We start from the raw sequence: 23,622 nt of genomic DNA, 5'->3' as shown, positions 1-23,622 counted from the left end.
CTGTCGCGTCTGTTGAGGGTGACGCGGAGATTTAGTGGGTTCGCGTCGATGTCATTGACAATACGGTGACAACGTATCGCGATGTTCAACGAGGCGTATGGCTACCGTGTCGGGCCAACGTCGCATAAGGCAGACGATCGTTGCTCGTGCATAGGACGACAGATCACGGGACAAGCGTGCGTCTGCTTATTGCGATACGCACGACTCGTTTAGCCACTATCATACCGTGAGAGTGACATGCTTCTACTCGACTCTATACGCGATACGTATTCCTCCGACAATTCTAATTTTTCTGCGTACGCGTGCGTATGAATATTAAATTCTAAATTTCCGACGATTAATTATTATTGCCACGTGTACTTATTATTTAGGGCGCACTTACCCTCCTTGGCGTACTCTATTCATTCCCAGGCGCATGGAACAGCTTATTGCACGCAGCTGCGCCCAGATTGTAATTAAGTATGTACATCGCGCTAATTTAAAGAGCGTCCGGAGTAACTTAGACCGCCCGTTCCCGATCATTTTTCGTCGCCTCGCGATTGACTCGATTAAACGTTCGCGAATAAACGTTCGACCGTAATTGGAAACCGATACTTCTCTATTTATGCGTTTGAGTAACTTTCGACGTATCTGCTGAGAACTCTGGCTGGCTCGTTCAATGGCGCGACGAGAACTCGCTTAACATACGGGGGCGTAAAAGTGTAACAACTCCGCGATTAAGAATTCCCACTGCGCTCAACGGTGTTCCGCTGTCTTAATATTTCAATACCACGCCCCAGTGTTTTACTTATTCCAGACACTCCTGTCGAGGTCCCTTTTAATTACCGACACGTTAAATTACGCGTAACTTCAGACGGTCGAAACACAATGAAACAAGGCCCCGGCTGGCTGCTAAGAAGATTCGGCTCCTTTGGCTGAACTTCGCTGCGAAAGTTGCACCCTCACGAGAAAGCACTTACCTCGTGCATAAAATAATTACCTCGTTGCACCACCCGGAGCCAAGCCGCCCTTTACTTTGCATTATTTCGAGGCCGCGAAAGAAAATCATCGCGGCTGCTACGCGTCGGAAGTTGCGCAACTTTTCTCAATCGACGCCGGATTAAACAACGCGCATTTGAATTGTTAATTAAACGATGCCCCGCGAAAAGTTTATCAGGGAAGAGGGACGACGTATCCGCGAGTGGATCTCCTTTAGAAATTTTCGTCGATCGCCTTTTCTAGGTACCCTGTGCGCCTCTGCGCGTTGATTCACGGTGATCCACGGCCGCGCTATTTTAAACCGGATACAACTAAAAGCAATCCGCGCCCTGACGTTCGGGAAATTCAAATTCCCCCGGGATTTTTAGTAAAACCGCGTCCCCGTCCGCGTTCTAGCCCGGAACGGGGGTAGGATTATTTATACATCACTGGCCAATTTTTCGTCAGTCGACGTCGAGCCGAAATGAAAATTTATACCTCGTTGTTACCGCGCGCGACCAAAACGCGGCACGCTCGTGCGAAGATTGCTCTCCATCTTCTCCATCCCCGCGTTCTTACACGCGCGCGCAACCACGGTTACCGTCGGTTTCTTTTTATTTTCTCCTCCGCGCAAGAGTACATGGTTTTACGAACCTGTCGAGAGCGCGAAGACGTAGATTCAGCGTCGCGTTCCCCGGATGCCCGGAAGCCGACGCGTCGCGGCGACTCCTCGCGCGGTGTTCCCTCAGAGCCGCTGCGTCGTACCAGGCGCTGCTATAGTGTCTGACGTAGGATCCATGAGTGATCGCTGAAAGCACGCAAAAGAAATATTTCCAATTAAATGCGGGCGTCTCTGGGCCGTGACCGATGGGCTTAATACTTTAAGACGGATCGTCGCGCCGGGCGAACGCCTCCGTCGCCTCCGTCAAGGAGCCACGATTCAGCGTGGCTGTAAACCAGAGAATTTTCGGAAGAGTTAAGAAAATGGGCTCTCTCCCTCTCTCTCTCTCTCTCTCCCTTCGTTGAAATATCGAGAGATCTAAATGCAAATTATTTCCGCGGCAATACATTCTCCCGATTCGCCGCGCCCTATCTTACCGCTCCGTGCCGTTTCATGCACTTCAAGTCGGCATTTATCTATTTACCGCACGCAACACCATAACGATCCTCCCTCGGAGCCCTCGCGAGCTTTATAGCCCAACGGGAGATATTATCGCGGCGCTTTCATAACGCCGCTGGGTGGTCCGAGACGAAAGACGGTGACGTATTTCCTCGTGGCACGACGAAACGAATCGCGAACGAATTCGACGCGACGCCTTCCGTTCTCGCGGCAGGATCGCCCGGTCGATCGATCGATCTTCCAACGGGATACCTGCTCGCGCTCCTCGAAAATTCTCACGCCTCTGTTCTATTCGAGCTACCCGGGCTAATTCAATATCGGCTCCCCCTCCCCCCCAAGCAGCTGTTGCTCCGGCGTACTCGTCGATGGGCGGCAATTACTAATTTTCAGAAACCATGGGGAATCGATATTAGGCTGCTAGACGTAGTTTAGATAATTTCCCGCATCACGTGCCCCCGAACTTCGACCTTGTTAACCATTATATAGTTTACCGTGCACGTTGCCATAATGCTCGGTAATCAGGATCTAGACTGTTAGTATAGCCTCCTTGAGTCGAGGGGGGAATGGAACGCGAGTTTAACGCTCGTATCGACGGACTCGCCGGTTGGGAACAGTGCATCGAAATAGCGCGTTCTCTTTTCCTCTTCTTTTTTTTTTTTAATCGTTACGAAGCCATTTTTCCGTGTAATCGTCGGGAAATTGCTTATCAAGTTTGCTCTTCGTGCCGCGAAACGTTTCCATTAACCGCGCGCTATAATGCCACTGCGCTGTTATTAAACAATCTACCGCGTAAACATTTGATGTCGGTAATCGCACCCTTGTCACTCCAGCTATACGTGACAATAAATTCCACGCTCGCGGAAATTTCATTTCTACGTTGTTGGCGGCGCGCCTCTTTTTCCAGGCGCTCGATCGCACTCGCGAGCCGATTGTGTACCCTTACGCGAAACGCTCGTCGAACGAGTTCGGAATCGCGCTCGTTCCGCGGTACGTCGGACAAACTCGATTGGCCGTTCCGCGGCACCCTTCGAATCGCGGCTTCCACTTTTTCCTGCCAATTTGTATTTCATTCGATTCGAATCCCGCTGCAACACGCCATCGCCACGATTCGTGCCTCGACGTCGAAGCGTCAGAGAAATTTCAACGTACGCTGTCAGAGAACTAGAAGATATTCCTATCTGGTCGTGGTTTAGAAAAATCGCGTCGAGAACAGCTAATTGCGCGCGTCGTCAGCCACGAGGCCTCGTAACGTCGTCGAAATCCACTGCGATCGGGGCGTCGAGACCGGTTCGCAGTGCCTAGACGCCAGGAGGACGACAAAAACGGCGCCGTCGCTGTTTCTGGCCGTCGATATCGCTTCGCCCATTACCGTAACCGTAACCGTATCCATTATTCTCGAATCGCGCGCGTCGCGCCAGTCCGCCACCCTGTCCCGTCGAAATCCCATTAATGACGTTCGAGCGGGCTCGAAGCGTCGCGCGATACGCTCTCGGGTCCGCGTCGATCGTGGAACGGCGAGCGCTCAATTATGACAGCCGGACGGGGGATCGCGGGGGCGAAAAAATCGCCTCGATAGGCACTTCGCGTTCGAGCGTGGAATAGATACGGCGAATTTCGATGGCGCGTGTACACGCGCCGATATCGTCCGGCCGCGATCGCTCGCCCGCCGACAGATTTATCCGGAATATCCGGCGGATATCGCGCGCGCCATTGACTGACGCGTTCGCCCGTTTATCTCGTCACCGGTTCTTGTGTCACATCCCGCGGAGGAATCGTTTGCGGCGAGCTTTTCGGGCGACGCGTTACGCGTCGAGGGGCTGTTATTAATCGTCGCGAGAACCGGACGACTGCGTTCGTAAGTGGAATCGTCGATCGAATTATCCTGCTGGCAGAAGGATGCGCGAGTGCAACGCGACGCGTTACACCCGGTCAAAGACGGGGGTGAAGTCTCGAGCGGGACGTGGAGAACAGGTCGGGGGGCATTTAACAGCTCGACCTACGTGTAAACTGCTTTCAACGGAAGCTTTAAACTTGCCGCTTTGTCTTACCAGCCGAAACTGTCTCAAAGTTCCATTCCCTTTCCCTTCAAACCCAATTACATTCAGCCCCAAGAGCTGGTCCTATCTGTGGGAGAGCGGCGAAACTTGGTAAGAGAGAAGGAGGATGGCGGAGGAGGGGTCGACCAGGGAACAGACGACCCGTTCCTCTGTCGCGGCGAAGGAAAAACTGTGTACAGGGGGAGCGCGGGGGGGCTGGCTGGCTTTTATCTCGCTTCATGAATCGTTCGATTTCGGATACCAAACCGGCCCAGATGAAATCCGAACGACGCCGTAAATTACTTTTCTGACGGCGTAATATCGAATCTCGCCACCAGTCGATTTCGCCAAACAGCCGAAACGTTTTGCAGAGACGCTTGCCAACGTACCCGACCTACCTATCGGTCGATGCAACAAAGCGGTCGTAACGTCGGGCACCAGAAGAGAACCGACGTACATGTTTCGATGCGTGTGTGTGTGTGTGTGTGTGTGTGTGTGTGAAACGGGCCGAGTGGAAACACAGCGCGACGACTAATGTCTCGTCGAAGCAAGCTGACCCCCTCGGAGGATCGATCATTCCCAGACTGGTAAATTCGGCGCGCAGTTGCGTCCTATCGCCGCGGCGCACCGGGACGTGTACAAATAAGTAGTCTCGCGCTACGCCCGTGACAAATCGGCCGTTGGAAATTCGTGTATGGAAACTAAGACGAATTTCGCGTGCAATTTTCTCGGAGGGTCGAGGGACGGGGGTCTGCGGAGAAAGGCAGGCAGGCAGGCAGGCAGGCGCGCGGGTCGTTCTGGCTGGTTTCAATCGAAACTCGAACGTGGCGACGATATATCTGCAACGCGGCTTCCAGTTTCCGTAGTTCGAGCAGTTTTCAAACTTTTCGCTGCGGTTGTCAACGCGTTCGAAATTTCTAAACTTTGATCCTCGCTAAGGGCGCTGCGAGAACTCTTCTCGCTTCGTAAATTCCCTACAATCTGTTTTGCCCGGCGTACGTGGAAAAAATAAAGGGAGATTAAACGCGGCGAGGGTTCTTTTATTTTTTTCGATCGACCCTCTCGTTGAATTCCCTGGTAATCTCGAGAGGAGATCGCGTCGCTGCAAACAACCCTCGCCAGCGCGAAAACGAACTCGTCCTGACAGCTGACGGAGGGATGAAAGTAAGATGGCGGCTCGTGGGAGGGTGGTAGACGGGCTAAAAGGGAGTCGAAGGGAAATAGGATTCTAATCTACCGTAGCGTGTTTCATGAATTTTGAATTAACGTCGTGCTAAATGGATAGCTCTGGCCGATGCTGGAAACGTCGCGCAGGCTTCGCGTTCCGATTTTCCTTTATTCTTTCTCTCTTTCGAGCACTTAGCACGCTCGATTCGTTGACCAGTGCTTCGATCAAATATTTAAGAGACCTCGCAACGAAAGCATTGTCGCGCAAGATTCGTTTCACCGGAATAGCTCCGCGCTCGTTATCGTTAAACTTGAACGAGAGGCTCGTCCGGTGACGTCTAAATATTCACGAGGAAAGAATCTAACGGAAAGCAAACCACCGTGGCACGAAATCGCTGCTGAGACAGTGGCAAACTCTTGCAGAATTCTTCGTAGCCGGGGCGTGAATTCGAGTCGGACAATTCAAGGAACGACCGACCGCCGCGTCTAAGTGTTTCCACGGGCTTCAATATTTGACGAGCGAGTTGCTCGACGGTCGCTCGGAAAAACTTTCGTCCGGATTGAAACACGGTGAAAAGGGCTGCTCGCGTGACGAATCAAATTAACCGTGGAAAGGTGGACTTACTTGCGCCGCGCGACACCCGTTCGTCCCCCTCGTCTTTGAAAAACTGTAACAGGGCACCGTCGACGTTCATCGGGAACAATGCGCGAAATCTACCTCGAGGAAGGTGGCGGTGAATTAAATCCACCGGAAGGATACCGGCGGCTGGGTCGCCGGTGGAAAACGAACCGTTGGAAACGCGTAATGAACTGAACTGGCAGCCACCGTCGACTGCTAAACCCGCGGGCAGAATTTCCAACAATTAGTTCCCATTTTGGCTGGAGCGTGAAAGGTGTCTAACGTCTTCGTCGCATTTTCTTAGGTCTCTCGCGAACGCTCGCCGTCGCGCTTTCGAAACTACGCATCGTTATAGCGTAACTGTCGCCCTGTGCGACGCTCCGCCGTGCCGCGAGGGAACGACGCCCGCAGCGTATTGCAGCGTCGAACAAATTCTCGCAGGGCCGTCGACGCTTCGATCGTCGAACGCTCTCGCGTTCCAAAAGAAGTAACGCGTTTCGAGCATCGTCGCGAGGGACCTGGGTGTTTTTAGGCACGCGCTTCGACCGTATCGATTCTTTAATTACGATCTCGCATGTTAATCCGCGCACACCTTCCCCGTAGGGCAGGCTGGAGAGCGTTCGGAAACAATTAAGGGGAGTTTACGCCGCCCTTCGGCTCGGTCGCGTGTCTCGCGTTTAATCTAGCGCCGGTTTTCCGTGGAACGCCTGTCTTTCGGTTTACGGCCGTATTAAAGTACAGGACAAATTCTTGGGGCTGAGTTACGCGAGCCGAGTTTCCGCGAAACACTTTGCGAAACGATTTTACGCGACCCGCCCTCGTGCCGTTTGTTCAGCCCCGCGGTCGGAGGAACACGTGCATCGATTCGATTCGGAATACTTACGAACCCGATAAGCCAACAACGATCGTTTCAAAGCGTTCGAGGAGAGATTGATTAATCGCGAACGCGACGGAACTGATTCGCGTCGTGCGATTGTATAATTTCGAGGATCGGCTCGCGTCGCAGCCAGCGCGTTCCGCCGTTCGGACGCGACTCGAATTGCCAGCAGCGGAGTAACTCGTTACGGGTCAGCCGCAGCCGGAGTTAGCGCTGTGTACATTGGAAAGTATGCTCGCTACGTGAGAACGAGCATCCTCGTTTCGTTCGAGTTGTAGCCACTTTTTTCTCTTCCACACGCTCGTTACATCTCCGTGTAACGTTTTAACAATGCAATTAGAACAACGAAATAAACGCCCGTCTGTTCCCCGCGTTTCTTTATAAGCTGATAAGAGCGAAGCATCGAAACGTTCCGATCGTTTCTTACGAGATTCAGCCGCGAATCACGCCTCTAAATACCACCGGCTGGCAATCTCGTATTATAGAGATTTCGAATGGCCCGCGATACATTTGGATCGCGGCGCAGCGGGAAAACGGCGTTTTACGCGGCGTTAAATAAAACCACGCGCGATGAACGCGGTGAAAGACAGTAAAAGTGCCTATTTACCACAGCGAATAAAAGTGATACGCGCGAGGCAAATGTCGTTCTCACCGGCGGTCCGTTTCCAGTGATGCGGGGCGATCAAAGTTTAATCGAAGTTCTGAATCGTCCGTAGGTCCCCCGTTGAAACGGCAATACCGGGGACGTTAAATAAATTCCGCCGTTTGATATCTCGGCTACTTGAGGTTGGCATTTCATCGGAGCGGTCCAGCGATTTTTAACGAAACGATTCTCAACGAGAAATCTTCCGCGCGAACGAATATACACCCCCTCGCGTATTTGCACTTCAATCGCGGCCGCTAATCCCTCGTTAACGAATGAAACGATAACTCCTCTCTAAGCACTAATTGCTTCGAGAAAAGAGGCGAGGGACGGAGAGAGGGTTAAAAACGATACTACGGTGTCTCTTTTTCAAGAGCCGTGACTCTTTTAGGAGCGTTTCCTCTTTGACGCAACGCTGGCAACAACTCGGAGGGTCTCGTTGCACGGAAATACCCGGAGTCTCCTAATGGAAAAGTTAGCGTGGCGAGCTTGTCAATAAAGTATACGGATTCGCTTCGATCAAAGAGCGGTAACTTTCCATAATTACTCAGATCGCGCGAACTCCTGCCGCGCACGTTCCCCGATCCCCAAGGAATAATGCCGCCGCGAGCGCGCACAGACGCAACAATTCCGCGGGCAAATGTTTCTCGGCGAACTGGAAATTAGCCGGGATTATCGACTCGCTGCTTTTTCTTCGTCGGAGCATTAACGAATCGCGGAGAATCTCGCAACGTCGCGCCCGTCGAGGCGGCGGAATTGCCGCGAGGACGATTCTAAAGCGGCGGGGAACTTCGGTCGGACTCGCGATCGAGATGGATGCGCCGAGCGATGAGTGAAAATGGACGAAACGTGGAAAAAGGCAGAGAAGAAGAACCGAGAAGAAAGGAGAGTTAGAAAAATGCGGAACGCTTCGCGATGGGGGCGAAGTGAATTACCAATTTTCCAGGGTGCACTTGTCCGCGACGCGAGGTGTCACTCGCAAAACGTACGGTCGAGGGGGGAGGGGCGCAGATGCGAGGCGAAATATTTCGAAAAATAATGCCGGGGCCGCGCGTCAGCAATGATATACATTAACAGCGGCACTTTTTCCGCGTTTCGTTACAACGCAATCGGCGTGCCATTTACCTCGTCCCCCGTCCCGATGCCCTGTTCCATCCACGACACGTACACATCGTTGCCCGCAATTTTATTCGGCAACCACCCGCCTCCTCCCCTGCGCGCGCGTGCTCGCACACACACATCGCGGAGCAGAGCACGGTTGTTACCGCCAATTCGCATTATCCAATTTTTCGTGTGTCACGTACCGTGTCCCCGATTCGGTAGGTCACTTTCTCGCTGCAATTACACACACGGTCCAGACCGACGTTGCACACTTTTCGGCGTCGATGTTTGCAGGACGCGCCGATTTTCTACCATTCTCCGCGACCATTTTCACCCACCCTCCGCTGCGCTGTAACCAGCTAGCGAGCTCTTTCTTTCCCTTCATTACTCTCTGTCCGGCCCTATACCCTACACTTTCTTTTTTCCCCCTTCCCTCCTACCTCCTTTACACCTCTAATTTCCTTCGCCCATTCTTTACCCTCGATTGTTTTCTCTCACGCGTTTTAATTCCTCGCCCTTTTACGAGCGCCTCCGTTTCTTTTATTTCCTCGCCTCTTCCCGGAACTTCATTTAAAATCGACAAGAAATTACCGCTAATTTACGCGCCGCGTTCCTACGCCCCCACTCTCCAAAGTATCAGCGATCCCTTTGAGCGTTTGTTCCCTCCGCTCGTTCCTGACCGATACCTCCCCTGCCATTCCATCGTCGCGTTCCATCCCTTTGTCCGTTCTTATCGACGAGTTACGAACGAGAGCGGAAAGGGCCGAAAACGAGTGGCCAGGCTGGGGGTGGAAAGAGAAAGGCCCTCGACGATCGCGTCGCGCCACAATCGTTCCCTCTATCGAGCTTCTTCTTTAGCCCCGCTGTTCTGCCCTTTGTCGGTCACGTATTTACCCTTTCGAAACTGAGCTGCCGAGCGAACCCTCATTTTTTCGAAGAGCTACGTCGGGGCCACGGGACGAAAATACGCGAAACCATTTAACGAAACGTGCGAGTCAACCCTCGATTCCGTGGCGCGGAACAATCCGTTCTCGTGGGGCGGCCGAGAAGTTTCGGTAAATTTTCCCCTCGAAATGCGCAACGAAAACCTTTCCACGCGGCAGATTTGAATAGTCGTAGGCAGTCCGTCCACCGCGTCTTTGTCCCTGGCCGTATAAAAAGTGTCGGATTCAGTCTTTGCCTAATTCTCGTCCAAATATGTACCCAGAGCTCGGCGTTGTTCGGCTCGAGAGTTCCTGTTTGCATAGGACAGACACTTTGTCTTGCGTGGCGAGTGAATGAAATAAATCTGGAACGGTGTGCTCTGTTCTCTAAATCGCGGGCTCCGTCGACAGCTCCGAGCTCGGCGGTCTGGCGTTCCCGATCGTGCCTACCCGCGACGCTGCGATACTTTCAAGCGCGCGTCGCCGCGCGATGGATTCGTCCCCGCGGAAGAGAATCGGACGGCCAGACGATCGAATACAATTTCGAGCTATCCCAGCCCCAGCTCCTTTGAGCCGACCGTACACCAGAACGAAGCCATCGCTGACAAAGACTTCGATCTCCGCCGCGGCCACCTCTCGCAGCCGTGGATCGCGTCTGACCTCTCGCAGCCGTGGTTGAAAATCCGCCGCAGCGGCGTATCGACTTTTTGCTGGTCCGCTGGAGAAAGGCAAGGATAACACCCGCCCCTGTAACGGTGGGTGGGCCAGGAGGAATCTCTTCCGAGACTTTTTCCATTTCCGTAAAGTTTCCTACTCTGACTACGACGCCTGAAAATCCGGACGCGGCCCACGCGCGCAACCGGCTGCGCTCCGCTCGAGCGGAACAAAAAACGATCGCCCAGCTCGGTCCCGGCGTCCGTGAACGGGGGACGAGGCAGCGGGACCGGGAGCGGGCAGATTAGATTCATTTCGAACCGGGGTAGCATCCGGTTTCCGAGTCGAATTAGCGGGCACGAACTGAGAACGGGAGTAAATACCGATAGCAGGAACGGAAACGCGTTGCAGACGCTCGGTTCGAAACACTTTTTCATTACACCCGCCCCCGATTAAACCGGGTGATTACTGCTTTTAGAGGATTATACACCCTGCAGGGTAAATATCGCTTAAGCGTGTCCGCGTGTGGAACACGCTGCCGGTGGAAGAAAAAATTCTGCGAAATTGCACGACGTCTGACGCACGCTCGACTTACTCCACTCGTTACCGGGTTACATTCTACGGTACTTTACGAGTGTCTCTCAGTGGATTAGGTTGAACCGTCATATCTCTCGAGTTGTAGTGGCCGTGTTCGACGGATGAACGGTTTCGCGACTTTAAAACGTCGTTACAACGTGCCCTGCGTTAGATGAAAACGCTCGGTAGGAGGCATCGCCTTCTGGCTGATCCGTCATTGACCTACATCGCTCACATTTGGGATACGAACGAACAGACGGACGGACGAGGGATTTCTTTCGCGAACCGACAAAAAATTCTGCAACCCGCCGTAATCACGATCCGCGAATCAACGATACGCTTCGAGAAAAATGAATCCCTCCGCTGTTCTTCGATAACGCGGGAAGCATTGTGTCGCCGATGGTTTATTCAATTTGCTGGCCGCGCGAATGTCAGCGGACTCTCATTTATACGGCTTATCGATAAGTGAAAAATGATGCACCGGGAACCAGGTTAATGTATATTTATGACAAGCGCGGAGTGACTAGCTTTGGTGAATTTTGCGTTTGACAGGAATACGGGACACCATCAATCTACCGGCAATTTTCCCGGCCAATTTTCCTCGTCCCCGTACCACCTCGTCTCCCCCCAACACCCCGGTTTCAAATAATGTGGCAATGAATTTACAAAGGGGCAGAGAGGGACGACCGTCCAGTTCCTGTGGCCTATCAAACGAGCGCTCTCCCATGCTCTCTTGGTTAACGACCAACCACGCGACAAACCGATAACAACGTACAAATTTCAATTAGCATTCGATGGCGCCGGTGCATTTAATTGTCGCGCTAAACTACCGCCGACCGGTGACTTCGTTGCGCTCGGTTTTGTGTTCGAACCTCAACAAGATACGCCAGATTTCTAACGGCAATCGGCCATCAGCGCCGATCGAATTAACAAGAAAACGCGGGGGGCGCAACTGGCTACGGTTCGCGCGTCGTTCCTGCCCCCGACGATCGTCGAATTAGAAAGCTGTCGAAGCGTAACGGACAATTAAAATCGACGTTCTACAAGGGGGGAGAGAGTTACGCGGACTGTCTCTTCTCACGGCTCGCTGATCGAACGTGACGGGTGTATTCGACGTGTCGTAAAAATTCATGGACGAAATTTACGAGCGAGGAGCCTCGAAATTTCCGACTAACGATCCGCTTCGAGGGGTGCCGGGTTGCAAAGCTCTCGACGGTGCCGAAAGGAGAGGGCGAGAGCGCGCCAGTTTTATTGGAGGCTCGTTTATGAGCCGTTTGCCGGCCGCTCTTTTACGAGCTATCGATAAATAAGCGGGTCCGGTCATGCGATAAAAGCGGAACGCTCGGGTCCAGTCAATGTCGCCGCGTCCAGAGGAATTAGAGAAATGTAATTGCGAATTCTCGCCGAATCGCGCGCCCCACCTCCTCCACCCTTCGCCCGTCATCCGCTGCGTCGATTAAATCGGACCGTTCGCCCGAAAAAGTGTCGACCTTCCCCCGATTGGATTTTTAACGCGCTCATGTTCGACTCGTTTCCGAGGGAATGCTTACCCACTGATAGCGATCGTGTAACAATCGGGACAAAAAGAGGAGCATCGTGACTATTACTCGAGCGATCGAAGCGGTACTCGGTGGTCTGGTCTGACCAGTGACGGATGTTCTACTCGCAGCGTCCTCGACGAAGTATCTCAAACGATTACACGTTCCAGAGGAAATATGTAAGCTGTGCGATATACTAATAGACTCGACGGAGGAGAAAGTTCCTTGTAAAGGAGGAGTAAGGAACGACGTGTGTTCAATTTATTTAATAACTTCTTATCGGACGACCTCCGACACAGATCCACTTAGCTCGCAGTGAGGGCTGCTACGGTACTTCCACCATTCTTCCAACGGCTCTGCCTTCAACTTTATGCAAAACTCTGGAATTGCCTCTAGGAACGTAAAGGAATTAGCTACAGCGGCCTTGATCCCCAACAGCATCAAGATCTATCACGATAATCCGCAATCTCTTTTGCGTTCGCGTCGCGGCAACTTCAACGAGGCTTTTTACCGTGCCGTTCCGCGCGCTGGTAAGCCGCGCTCATTTTCACAGAGGCTGGCAGAAATTTTTGTTTTCGCGCTCGATCTGTAGCTCGCCTTACAAAATTATCCCAGGACTTAATCAGCAAAAATATCCATTCGTCACGGCGGCCCGATCGAGGACGGATCGATGCCTAGCTCCTTCTGGTTTTAAATCGGTTATCAAAACTCCCTCTCGTTAAGCTCAATGTTCATTCATGAAGCCTCGCCGTGACCTCCGCTTCCGTTTACCTGTCGGCCCGTAGATTTAACGGCTGCCAACCGCTTCCCTTCTTCCTGATTACGGATCAGACGCTCGCGGTCTCGCGGAAAATTATCTCGCGTCTCGTCGAGGTCCGCGCTTCAACCGCGCTTTTTACTTAACGTCGCGCGATAAGGGCGGCATTAATTAAATTCCAGAGCAACGATTCGAAGAGGCGCGCTGGACAATCCCAGGGGAGCATCGCTTTAAAACGCTTCACGCTGGCGGTTCCCACGAGTTCTCAGGTGTACCTTAGAAACGCGGAAACAAAGCGCGCGTTGAACGCATCCAGGTATCCTGCTCGTAAGAGGCTTAAAGGGCGTAGCAAAAACACGCTTACTCCTTCTAACGAGTGAGATATTATAACGAGATCGGAAGTGGCCTCCGTCGGATGATCGACCCCCTCTTCTTCGCTCGTCAGCGCCCTTGCGTGCGTGTTCCGCTCTCCCCGAGGGCGTTCTCGAGACGTTCTCCGTTCTCGCGGCAGCCGAAACCATCCCATAGACCTTCGGCTGGAAGCGCGTCTACGTGCTGATTAAATTAAATCGCGCTCATAGCCCGGCGCGCATCCACCGGGCGTCCTCTAATCGAATCCAGCGCCCGTTAATACGCCGGCGAAACTTCCTAACGAATGAAGAAACTGCCATCGACTCTTGCCCCCGTTAGGCTCCACCGTGCGCTTCCTCGTACGCCCTCGGCGTTTCACACCTTCTGCCAAGATATCGCCTCGCAAGCTAGTTGAATTACGCTTGTAACGGAGATTAATTGGTTCACGGTTTGATTCGACCGTGTTTCCGAAGTGAAAGCTGCGGAGGGGACGACAGGCTCGAGTAACGGGGGAAAGAACGCGGAACGGTTCCGGTTGTTTCGATCATCCGATTTACCGAGACGCGGTCGTTTCATATTATATTATCCCGAGGTGGCGTTGTTACCTCGCGTACGCGGCGCAATTCATCAGATCGCGCGGGCTCGTACGCTCCGCGAAGGGTGGAAAGTACCGTGGGCGGGCGTCGCGGGGGTAATAAACGTAAAAAAGTGCCAACGCGAACGAGCCTGAGAAATGAGACCGCGGGAGGACTTAAAACAAAATGCACCGTCATCAAACGGCCACCTTTAGACGCGATAACCGGCACCGGGGAGAATAAAAGCCACCTTCGCCGGTATATATACTCACTCTCGATCCCCGTGCTTCTTCCTCTCTCGCTCTTCGAAAATTAAATTAAACTTCTTTTCACCTCGCCATATTTTTCACCGCGACCATCGTCGCGACGGAACGACGGTATCTCGTGCAGCAACAATTATTTCCCTCGAAAAGGGAGCAGAATCCGAAGGCGTCGTTACGCTCGACGGTTTACGCTTCTCCTCGTGAATCCTTAAAAGCGGGAAGCGTTCGGAGATACCTTGAAATGCAGGCTGCTCGTTACGATCACCAGACACCGGAATATTCGAGCAACCACTCGAAGACGGAGGACTTTCATTCGAAACTCGTTAAGGTGCTCTCGAAATCTTCTACCACCGAGGGTGGAGCTTGTTTTTTCTCGCCGCCAGCGGAGGTATCTCCCTCGATTTTCGTGAATTATGCACTCGTCCGTGGTCTCGTACGTCGCGCATCGAGCAACGCTCCCCCTACCCTGGTGGGCGAGGTTCGATCTCGAGTACCGAAGGTAACGAAGCGGCGATTTCGAGTGAAATTACCACGTTCGATTCGGATTAGTCGTCTCAACGATCCCTTCGACGCGTACTCGCCACTTTTACCGGCGAAGGGATTTTCTCGCTCGACCGAAACGGCGCGCAGCGAGAAATCTGCGAGCGATTTTTCACCCCCTCTTCAGGGTCGTTTTCCTCGCGCGCAAACAGGCAAATTAGAGGCCGCAGGCGCGTTCTTGTAATCGCGGCATGGTCTTTTCGCGTTTCCGATGGCCCTTGCGCGGGCGCCTTGCAGCTGCTAGTACGCGATAAGAGGATTTCACAATATCGAGTTACGAGCGTGTGCAAAGTCGTTACATCGGGGTCGAGTGCCCTTCGAGGGCCCTTTATTCCGCACGAGCACTGCCAGGAGCAGCCACCTTTCGAGACGTTCTTCCTACCTCCTCTATCCGCTCCCGTCTGTCCTCCTTGTGATTCGGTTCTTCGAAAAACCGAGGACTCTCCAGCCACCCGGTTCAACCGATAACGCCACCCCCGTTTTGCTTTCTTCTTTTTTTTCCTCCCCACTTCCTCCCTCCCTTTTTCACGCTTTACTCGATCTACGCTCGGAGTGTGCGGTACGGAGAATCGAACAACCCGCTCACGACAAATTCGACGTGATATTTTCTAAACTCTTACCCCTGGTCCCCACCCCCTGGTTGGCGCGCGACTGTTTGAATTATCGAGTTCCACGATCGCTTCTCGTCGAGCGGGCGGCGCTCGATACGCTGGTGGTTACACATCGGGGATTACACCGTGATTTCTTGTACATCGAACGGGAGCGTAAAAGTGCGGGGTTGAATGGGACCCCGCGAGTCAAAGGTACTTCGTCAAGGGACGCAGTGCCGGTTGGCAGTGGTATTACCGTCTTTACAGGCACTTCGTAAGGACAGTTCTATTCAAGACCGTGGCGGGAAATATAGGGAACAGTAATTCAACGTTTATTTGTGGGACTGGCCTTTAACTACCTGGCCTGTGTGCAACCAGATTTAACCGCTGCGCCATCCGTACGCGAGCGCCGCCATAGAAGCACGGGCTCCGAAATGGGTCTGCTGGCATTATCCTTAATCAACGCGGCGAGATCGGTGTTCGCCAAAAATTAAACCGATTAAACGGTCGGCGGTCGCCAGATCTACGATCGCTCGACAATTATTTCTTTTTATCTCCGTCCGACGAACGATTGATTCTGTGCCAATACAGCCTCGCTCCGTTCTCAATACGTTTTCCACTTTCCCCAACGTTTCACCCGTGTACAATCGGTCAAACGAAGGCTACCCGACCCCTTATCACCCGCTCGATCAGCCAGCGCACACGCCACCATACCCGGTTCACCGTTCGAGCGGGAATGATTCGATAACGCACATCGTCGGCTCGTTCAGATAAGATGCCAGCCACGTATCCACGATTCGCCCCCGGGGGCGAAAAGCGCTCGCTATGAATATGCAATTTTATATTCGACACCGTCGTTTTTTTCATCCCCGTTCTTGCCACGGGTGCAACTTCCGCCCCGTAGCCTCCGCCGATATCGCGATGCAGGAGCGTTAAGCAGCCTCGCGATCTTCGGCTCGTACCTAATCTGCCCTCCGGCAAACACGTCGATTTCTCGCACGAATCGCTACCAAACGTCTTCATCGTCGACGCGTCGCGTCGCAGCCTTCTTATTCAAACGATCCTTAAAGCGGAGATAGCGAGGGTGATTCCTCGATCCGTACCGCAACTCGAGGCAGCTCGTGGTTCACGTGTTCGTAACATCGGACTGTACTCGACAGCGGAAGGAGCGTTTCGCAGAGAGCTCGCAATTGCTTTCGCAATTTTGGTCGCGGGGAAAGTTGGATCGAGTCCAAACGCGAGCCTCGAGCCTCGCGATCTTGCCCATTAAACGGGTTAATTAATAAATTCGAACGGTCGTTGGAGGGCGGAGAGGCGGAGGGATCGATGCGTCGATTACCGCCGCGGGGCGCCTCTAAGTAGCATCAGTCCGCGATTGATCCAGCGGAGTTGAAACGCGCGCTTAATTCCGTCTCGCGGGGATATCTCTAATAAAACCGCACCGCGCTTCTCCTTTGAACGAGACGCAACGGCGGCCTGCCCCTATTCTAGCCGGGCGGTGGAGGCTTTAAAAAGCCAAATGGAACGAGTCTCGGTGTATCGATCCGGCAACCCTCGGCCGGCAAACATTCGACGGTCATCAGTCGAATTTGTAAAACATTCGCGTCACCCCTGGTGGCCGAATACCGCGCGTAACGAACGACCGCGGGCCGCGCTAGTACATTAGTCGCGGGAAAAATATGCAATTTTACGGTGTACCGTTCCGCGCGGTATTATTCATCGGCGGTACGCGACCGCATTTCGCTCGCCCTCGAGCGCGTAAAGCAAAGTGGATATTCGACGAACGGCTCTGACGAGGGAACCTCTGGGATATATCGGTTAACCAGGATAATTTATCAACGCGCGATGATTACGCTCACTCGTAACCAGGCGGTCGGAATGTAAACGTCGTGACGTTGGAGATTTCCCTTTGTTTCTTCCCGCGCGCCCTGGGTACTTCCGTTTCACTTGCCGGCGGTGTTCGCGGTTTAAATTAAGCGGGGATCGCGTTGAACGTCGCGATAAAATCTACGATTCGTTCCGTTTATCACGCGCCGAGATGGAATGGAACCTTTCCCGCGGAATCGACGATTTCATCGCACGGTGAAATAAAACTCCCTGGCCCCGTCGGCGTGTTCCCGGCGTTCGCCCTGGAATTCTTCGCGAGTTCGCTCCATTCGTCGGGGGGAATGGGATTCCCGCGAGATTCAACGGCGATCGAGATAATGCCCGAGGTGAGGGGCCAGGGGTGTGAAGTGAAAAAAGTAGGGAACAGTTAAACGAAAAAAAAACAAAAAGAAATAAACGAAGGACGCTTTAAATAGTGGCGTTCTCAAATTCGACGAAAATGGATACAGAAATTCCAGGGCGCCGTTTACAAAGGTTCAATTGAAAGAGACGTTCCCCACGTTTCCATTTTCTACTTTGCACCGCGAGGATCGTTTATTCGGACGTCGATGCGCTAAGCGCCGCGCTCTGGCCATTTTTCTTCCCTCCTCCTCTTTCTACGTGCTCCCTTTCTCTCGCCCTCGTGCCACCCCTCGCTGCCTTTCAACCATTCGCATCACTATGGCCTAATTATTCGCTACTCCCAAATGTAGCCCCCAAACGAGCTCGAGTTCTCCATTATCTAGATATTAAACGGCCGAAAATGAATATGAGACCCAAATACGAATTTTCTTCCATTTGCCGAGGACAGTTGGAACGGGCCGTGAATGTGACACGCGAACAAAAAGAAGCTATCGCGTTTGATTCCCCATAGAAGGGGACGTAATCGCGCGAGGACGTGACAAATGAAAAATTTGCGAGACCGTAAACAGCCGTGGCGGAAATACATATGAATTTTTAATCATCGGCGAGAGACATCGAAATCGAGCTATCCGAATGAGATTTTCGTCCATTTTTTTGATACGCCAGCTTTCAAGAAGAACCGAATAAACCGTTCGCCGCGTACGGTCGGGCTGGTATCCATTAACTGGATCCGTTGAAAGCCAACGCAGAGACCGATGTAAAATGTTGAAAACCGATGCATAAAATGTATAATTTGAAGAGGCGGTGTTCGATTGCCGAAGTGGCGCGTCGACGGTCAGTTTCGCCCTTTGTCTTCCCCCGGTTCCATTGCCGCGTGAGTTGTCCCTTTGAGCGGGACCCGTCCAAATTAGAAGCGACGCGTCACTCGCCAGGCAATGAAATTGTTTCGTTTGTTGCTCTAATTGGCCGTGGAATTTTTCGCGCAACGAAATCGTGCAACCGTGGAGGGCCGTCGATATTAAATATTTTTTCCGCCCGACGACGCGCGTCGACCGCTCCGCTTAAACATTCATCGCCCCTCGCCGCGCGTCTCGTCCTGCTTCTCGCGGTTCGATTTCGGTTATAAATTGGAGGCGTATCGTCGAGGAGTCGATCAAATCCAGACAGCTCTCATATCGAACTTCTCTTGTCTATTTCCGGTGAAATCTGTTACTACTCGTGGGAGTTCGAACGCGGACGGTCTAAATGAAATCCGAGCCGTCGAACGATGGGGCGTTGATCAAACGTTTCGTCGCGGAATTAACCCACCGGAAACCCCCGCCGGTCGAGTAACCGAATTCCTACGATTCTTCTGATTTCACTTCGTTACTCTATTATTGCCGTTGACAAGAATGGAAATCCAGCTCTCGCGGCTCTCACGGATAAAACGAAACGGACGTCGTTTCCTCGACGAATTAATTTCATCGAAATAGCATAGCCTCCGAGGGACGCCGCGCCAATTAATACTCGAAACGTTCATCAAACGAAACGTCCTCGCGCGTGGAGCACCGCCGTTTCAACGAGAGGCGGGTAGTTCTTTTTTTTCTTTTTTCTCCATTTCCGTTCTTCGCGTAGGACACGGGGGGAAAAAAAGGAGAGCGAGAGCGGCGTCGACACGAGTCGGTTGGCCTCACGCGACGTTGAATCCTGATGGACTAATTCCTGAAATGGAGGCGCGATTACGCGAGCAAAGCCGCGTAATAGTCGGAGCAGCGCGTTTGCGAAATCGACCGTGCCTTTCCGGTGTGCGCGTCGCTCGATTTACCGCCGGTTCGTGTCTTCATTTCCATCCGGGGAGCTCGAAGAAAGCGCCGGCACAATAGAGGGGACGAGCGATGCCGATACAAAGAGATCCGGCAGAGCTCGGCCACTTTTCTTTGTGCCTCGAGTCGCGGGACGATTTCCCACCACTTTCTCCGGATGGTTGATACAACCTGCATTAATCTCTCTCGTCGATACCACGACGTCCTCCTCGCTAGAAGACTCGAACGAACGTTTTGGAACCTCGTAACCGCGAAATAAGTCCCGCGCCTGATCAAAGCCCACGCTCGTTCTACTTAATCGCGACTATTTCGGGATTAATTTCGCCCGGCTATTTCCGAATGCGCCATGATACACTTTTCTCTCGCGGCTTAACAGGTCGGGTCTTAAACGAGGGTAGCTGATAGTCTAAATAAACAGAGACGAGCGCGGAGAGAGGCAAAGAGCTCCTCCTAGCGCCTGGTGGCGGAGAACGTTCTCTATCATCGTCAGTCACGGTACGCTCGAGAGAAAACCGCAACGCGAGGAATTTCAGAAAAACGTCTGGCAACTTTTCCACATCGGATTACCAACGTTGCGAAATGGAATAACTTTTTACCCTCGCTGTTAAGCCGTTATCGTACGTCTCTTTTATCGCGGAGTATTTTAAATTACGGTGTTCGCATCAGCCGTAAAACTACCGCCTGCGTCGGTCGCGGCGGAGGGTGGAAAGGAGGACCGCGGCTCTCCGATCGGGGCTCCTGTAATTTCGATGGGAAAAGTATCGTCCGGGGAGGAGGAAAAAAAAAAAGAGGTTGCAACAAACTTTCGACCTTTTAGTAAACCGCAACGTAGAACCCACGACGTGCGACGGGACAAGGATAGCGGGAAGAGAAAGAGACGTCCGATTAGTTTCCCTTATTTCTAACGGATGAGAAGAAAAAGCGGAGATCGAGAATCGTAGCCGAGTTATTTCATAATCATCGGGTCTGTTCTCGCGGCGAGGAAGAAAGGAAGAAACAGAAAAGAAGGAAGCCAGGGGGAGGAATTACCGGTGGATCGAGCACTTACCTTTGTGCGGTATTAACGGCCAGGGATGTAACGGGGAGCCGGCAACCAGCCAGACACATGCCAGCAACACTGCGAACATTTTCACCCCCATCCACTCTGGACAGACAGAAACTTCCCTGCTTGTCCTCTCTCTCCTCCTCCTCCTCCTCCTCCTCTGCCGCCTCCTCCACCTCTTTAGCTTCCGCGTTCACGTTGCAGTCTGTTGTTCTCTTCGTCTCTTCTTCCGCCCACGAAACCTTTCACTTCCTCCTCGTCTGTCGCCCTCGACCAGCCTCGACCCTCTTCGTCCGACTCGCGCGCCAGACTCTCCCTATAATCTCCGCGTTCCCTTTTCTCCCTCTGTCCGCGACTCGTCTTCGACTTTCCACCCCTGCCTCTTTCGTCGAGGATCGCTCGCCTACGCCTCTTCCGGGTCTCCTGCAAGTCCAGCGTCCAACGAAACCGCCGCGAGGATGGACGAACACGGTCAACCGGGGCCAGACACGGACGTAGCTGCTCGCGACCGTGCACCGAGTCTCTGACCCGCGTTATCAAACTGCTATCATACTCTCTGCGGTGTCCCACCCCCCACGCCTACTTCTTACTGGAGTCGCTTCGCGAGGCTGATTCCTCGGGGGTGGCTTCGCGTCCTTTGATTTTGCGCGGCTGTTGAATTTTGACGAACACCGTTTCCGATTGCGCGCTTCCTGTCGGAATATCAACACGCGCGGAGGCACGAGCGTGTGCCGGAGAACGTTTCGCAAATCTCTTCCAGTCGCTGCCGCTGATCCCCTAGCCGCGTCTTCTTCTTCTTCTTCTTCTTCTTCTTCTTCTCCCCGTTGGATCTGAGCTCGCGGTTTCTCTACGGGCCGTGCATTTTCGGGGATACGCAGCTGGCACCCCGGTCGCGTTTATGCGAACGCTCCCGGATTGGAAATAAATTCCACCTCGAGGCAGCGAAGGGCGTAGAGAATAGGGTGCGCGAGACAGGTTCGGGGTGGCGCTCCCGCGCGATGGATTCGCAAACTGATCTCTCGGGCATCACGAACGGCGGCGCTGGAAATTCTGTTAAAAATCACTGTCACGTCCGCGGAAATTCGACGACTGCCGTCGAGCATTCGAACGGATACTGCGCGCTCGGCTGCGACGGGAAAGATGGACGGTTTTCAAAGTCCCCGAGTTCCCACGTGTCGTTTAATCCCGTTCTAGAGCCTAGTGCACCGCTACCTCCTCTATTCAGTTCTCGTCTTTATCGTCATTCTCGCACTTGAGCACACGGAATACATCAGAGTCGACGAAACTGCACCACCGCCCTCGTCTGGCGATGTCTTCCTCCTCGTTTCGTTCCTCCCGAACGTACAATAACCGAACTCGTCCAACCCATCCCTGAATCAGCGGTAACAATTTCCCTCGGAACCGCTAACACGGTTCTTTATCTCGACTCCTGTCTCATCCCTCGACTATCATCCAGCTACGTCTACGATCTCTATCGTGCCTCTAGCGATTCGTAGCGCCGTTGTTCGTGTGTGAACGCGGAAACGCGTGCGAGAACTTGTTGCAGCGACTGCGTGGACACTTATCAAACTTTCCGTGTAGCCCCTGGCCGCGGTGGAATTGTGCGAGATCGTACTTCCGTTCGCGGCAGAACGAACAGAGACACTCTGTCATCGGTTCAGTCGAGGTAACTGCGTCAAAGACGAGCCTCCGGTCCTCCTAAACTCGTGGATTCGCATCGCGCGACGCCACCACGGCCATCCTTCCTTCCTCGACTTCCTCAGACGTCGAGTCAAGTACTTAGCGCGGTCGAACGGTTGTTAAAACGACCCGCGTTCCTCTTCCAAGTAGCTGTCGATGTTTCGCGACTCCGCCAGGATGCAGCCACGATGATTCCAGCCGCGGATGCGTGCCTGAAAAAAATGAGAGAACCATTCGTTTTAATCCATCCTGTTAAATCGCACCGGGGCAAAACGTTCGCGAGTTGGTCGCGTTGGCTCGCGATCGCGAAACTATTGAAAGTATTTAGCAACGTTGCATTTTAATTGGATGCAAATAAAATTCATGCCGCTAACGAGCGGGATTTCGCTTCTGAAAATGTTTTGCATCGCGAGACTCCCCGTTTCGCCGTTTCAATGCTGTTGGGCGAGGAGTACCCGATGCGACGGCGACACACAATTTGATCCGTGCTCGAAAAAGAACCGGGAACGTTTCTATAAACGTTCTACGAGCCACGCTTCGTCCCCACCAGGGCTCGAGAAAGTTTTGGCGATTAAACGTTTACGTTACTACCTTCCTCTCCCCCCAGGTGTTTCGCCTCGCTCTGAAAATATTCCCTCGCCCCGGGAAAAGAAGCGAACGCGTAATTAGCCGCCATCAGTCGGCGCGATGCGTAACGTTAAATCGAAACAATTGTACAGAGTTTATTACAAGTAATCCCATTCCATTAATTAATCGTACAGGTCACGCTAAATATTTCAACGCTTACACAGTTCCTTGCAACTCGGCATTGTTAGGGGAATCCAATTAAACGAACGATTTATCTTTGTCCAACGGAACAACGGCGAGCCTGCGCGGCGCTAATTAATTTATTCGAAAAATATTATTACCTTACTTCCAGACGGCCGGTTTTAATTCACGATATTCCTCTATCGCGCTCGTCACTTTTACATTGTCCCGCGGATAAATAACCGGGACAATTCCTTTGTCACGGGTTGTTCCCAGACATCGGAGATTGCCCGGCGATGCACGGGAAAAGTCCACGCGAGCACGAACGAGAGCGGCAATAACGGCATTGTTTTCGCCATAATGAAACGCCGTTTGCCTCCGAGAGGTGGGAAAACGACTGACTGGTGTTGCCTGTGACGACGGATACCAGCGTCCTCGCATTCCGAAATGACGAACCGGAAAAGGGTCGAAATTGTCTAGCAACAGGCTGTGACGGACAAAAAGCGTCGAGAAGGAGGCTAACGAGAGGCAACGAGTGCGAGCGATCGTTAAATGAAACCCTGGGAACGACACTGTACCCGATTAATTTTTATATACCCGTCCTGGCGCCTGCGACGCAAACGTTTAAACGGCGCTCGTCCGAAAGTAATCGAGTGGCCCGATCGCCACCGGTGATTTGTACTTGGCGCGAGGCGACGCTGGCTTTATCGCGTTAAAACCAGGTACAACTAAGTAGAATCGAGGGATGCGCTTTGGTAAGCGAGTTACTGAATTTTAATTGCAAAGCTTCGTCCGCCTTGTTTTCGTTGGCCCTTATCGTGTTTCCACGATTTAT

At 52.8% G+C, this 23,622-nt stretch overlaps 2 protein-coding genes across 2 annotated transcripts in view; one reads left to right on the top strand and one right to left on the bottom strand.

Annotated features, from left to right (window-relative positions):
- The window catches only part of LOC143429943 (disintegrin and metalloproteinase domain-containing protein 10), a 102,121-nt gene extending 81,514 nt beyond the window's left edge, over positions 1 to 20,607 (bottom strand). The window contains exons 1-2 of the mRNA XM_076905819.1: positions 20,367 to 20,607; positions 1,612 to 1,765 (exon numbers count right to left, since the gene is read on the bottom strand). Of these exons, the coding sequence (XP_076761934.1) occupies positions 1,612 to 1,765; positions 20,367 to 20,457 (245 nt within the window). The 5' untranslated portion in view covers positions 20,458 to 20,607. The remainder of the gene's footprint in view (positions 1 to 1,611; positions 1,766 to 20,366) is intronic.
- LOC143429954 (ELMO domain-containing protein 2) overlaps positions 1 to 23,622 on the top strand; it is a 138,814-nt gene that overhangs the window by 22,215 nt on the left and 92,977 nt on the right. The gene's annotated exons all lie outside the window — the stretch shown is intronic.

The sequence above is a fragment of the Xylocopa sonorina genome, chromosome 12 (assembly GCF_050948175.1).
Source record: "Xylocopa sonorina isolate GNS202 chromosome 12, iyXylSono1_principal, whole genome shotgun sequence".
Lineage (NCBI taxonomy): Eukaryota > Metazoa > Arthropoda > Insecta > Hymenoptera > Apidae > Xylocopa > Xylocopa sonorina.
This window is presented reverse-complemented; position numbering and strand designations above follow the sequence as displayed.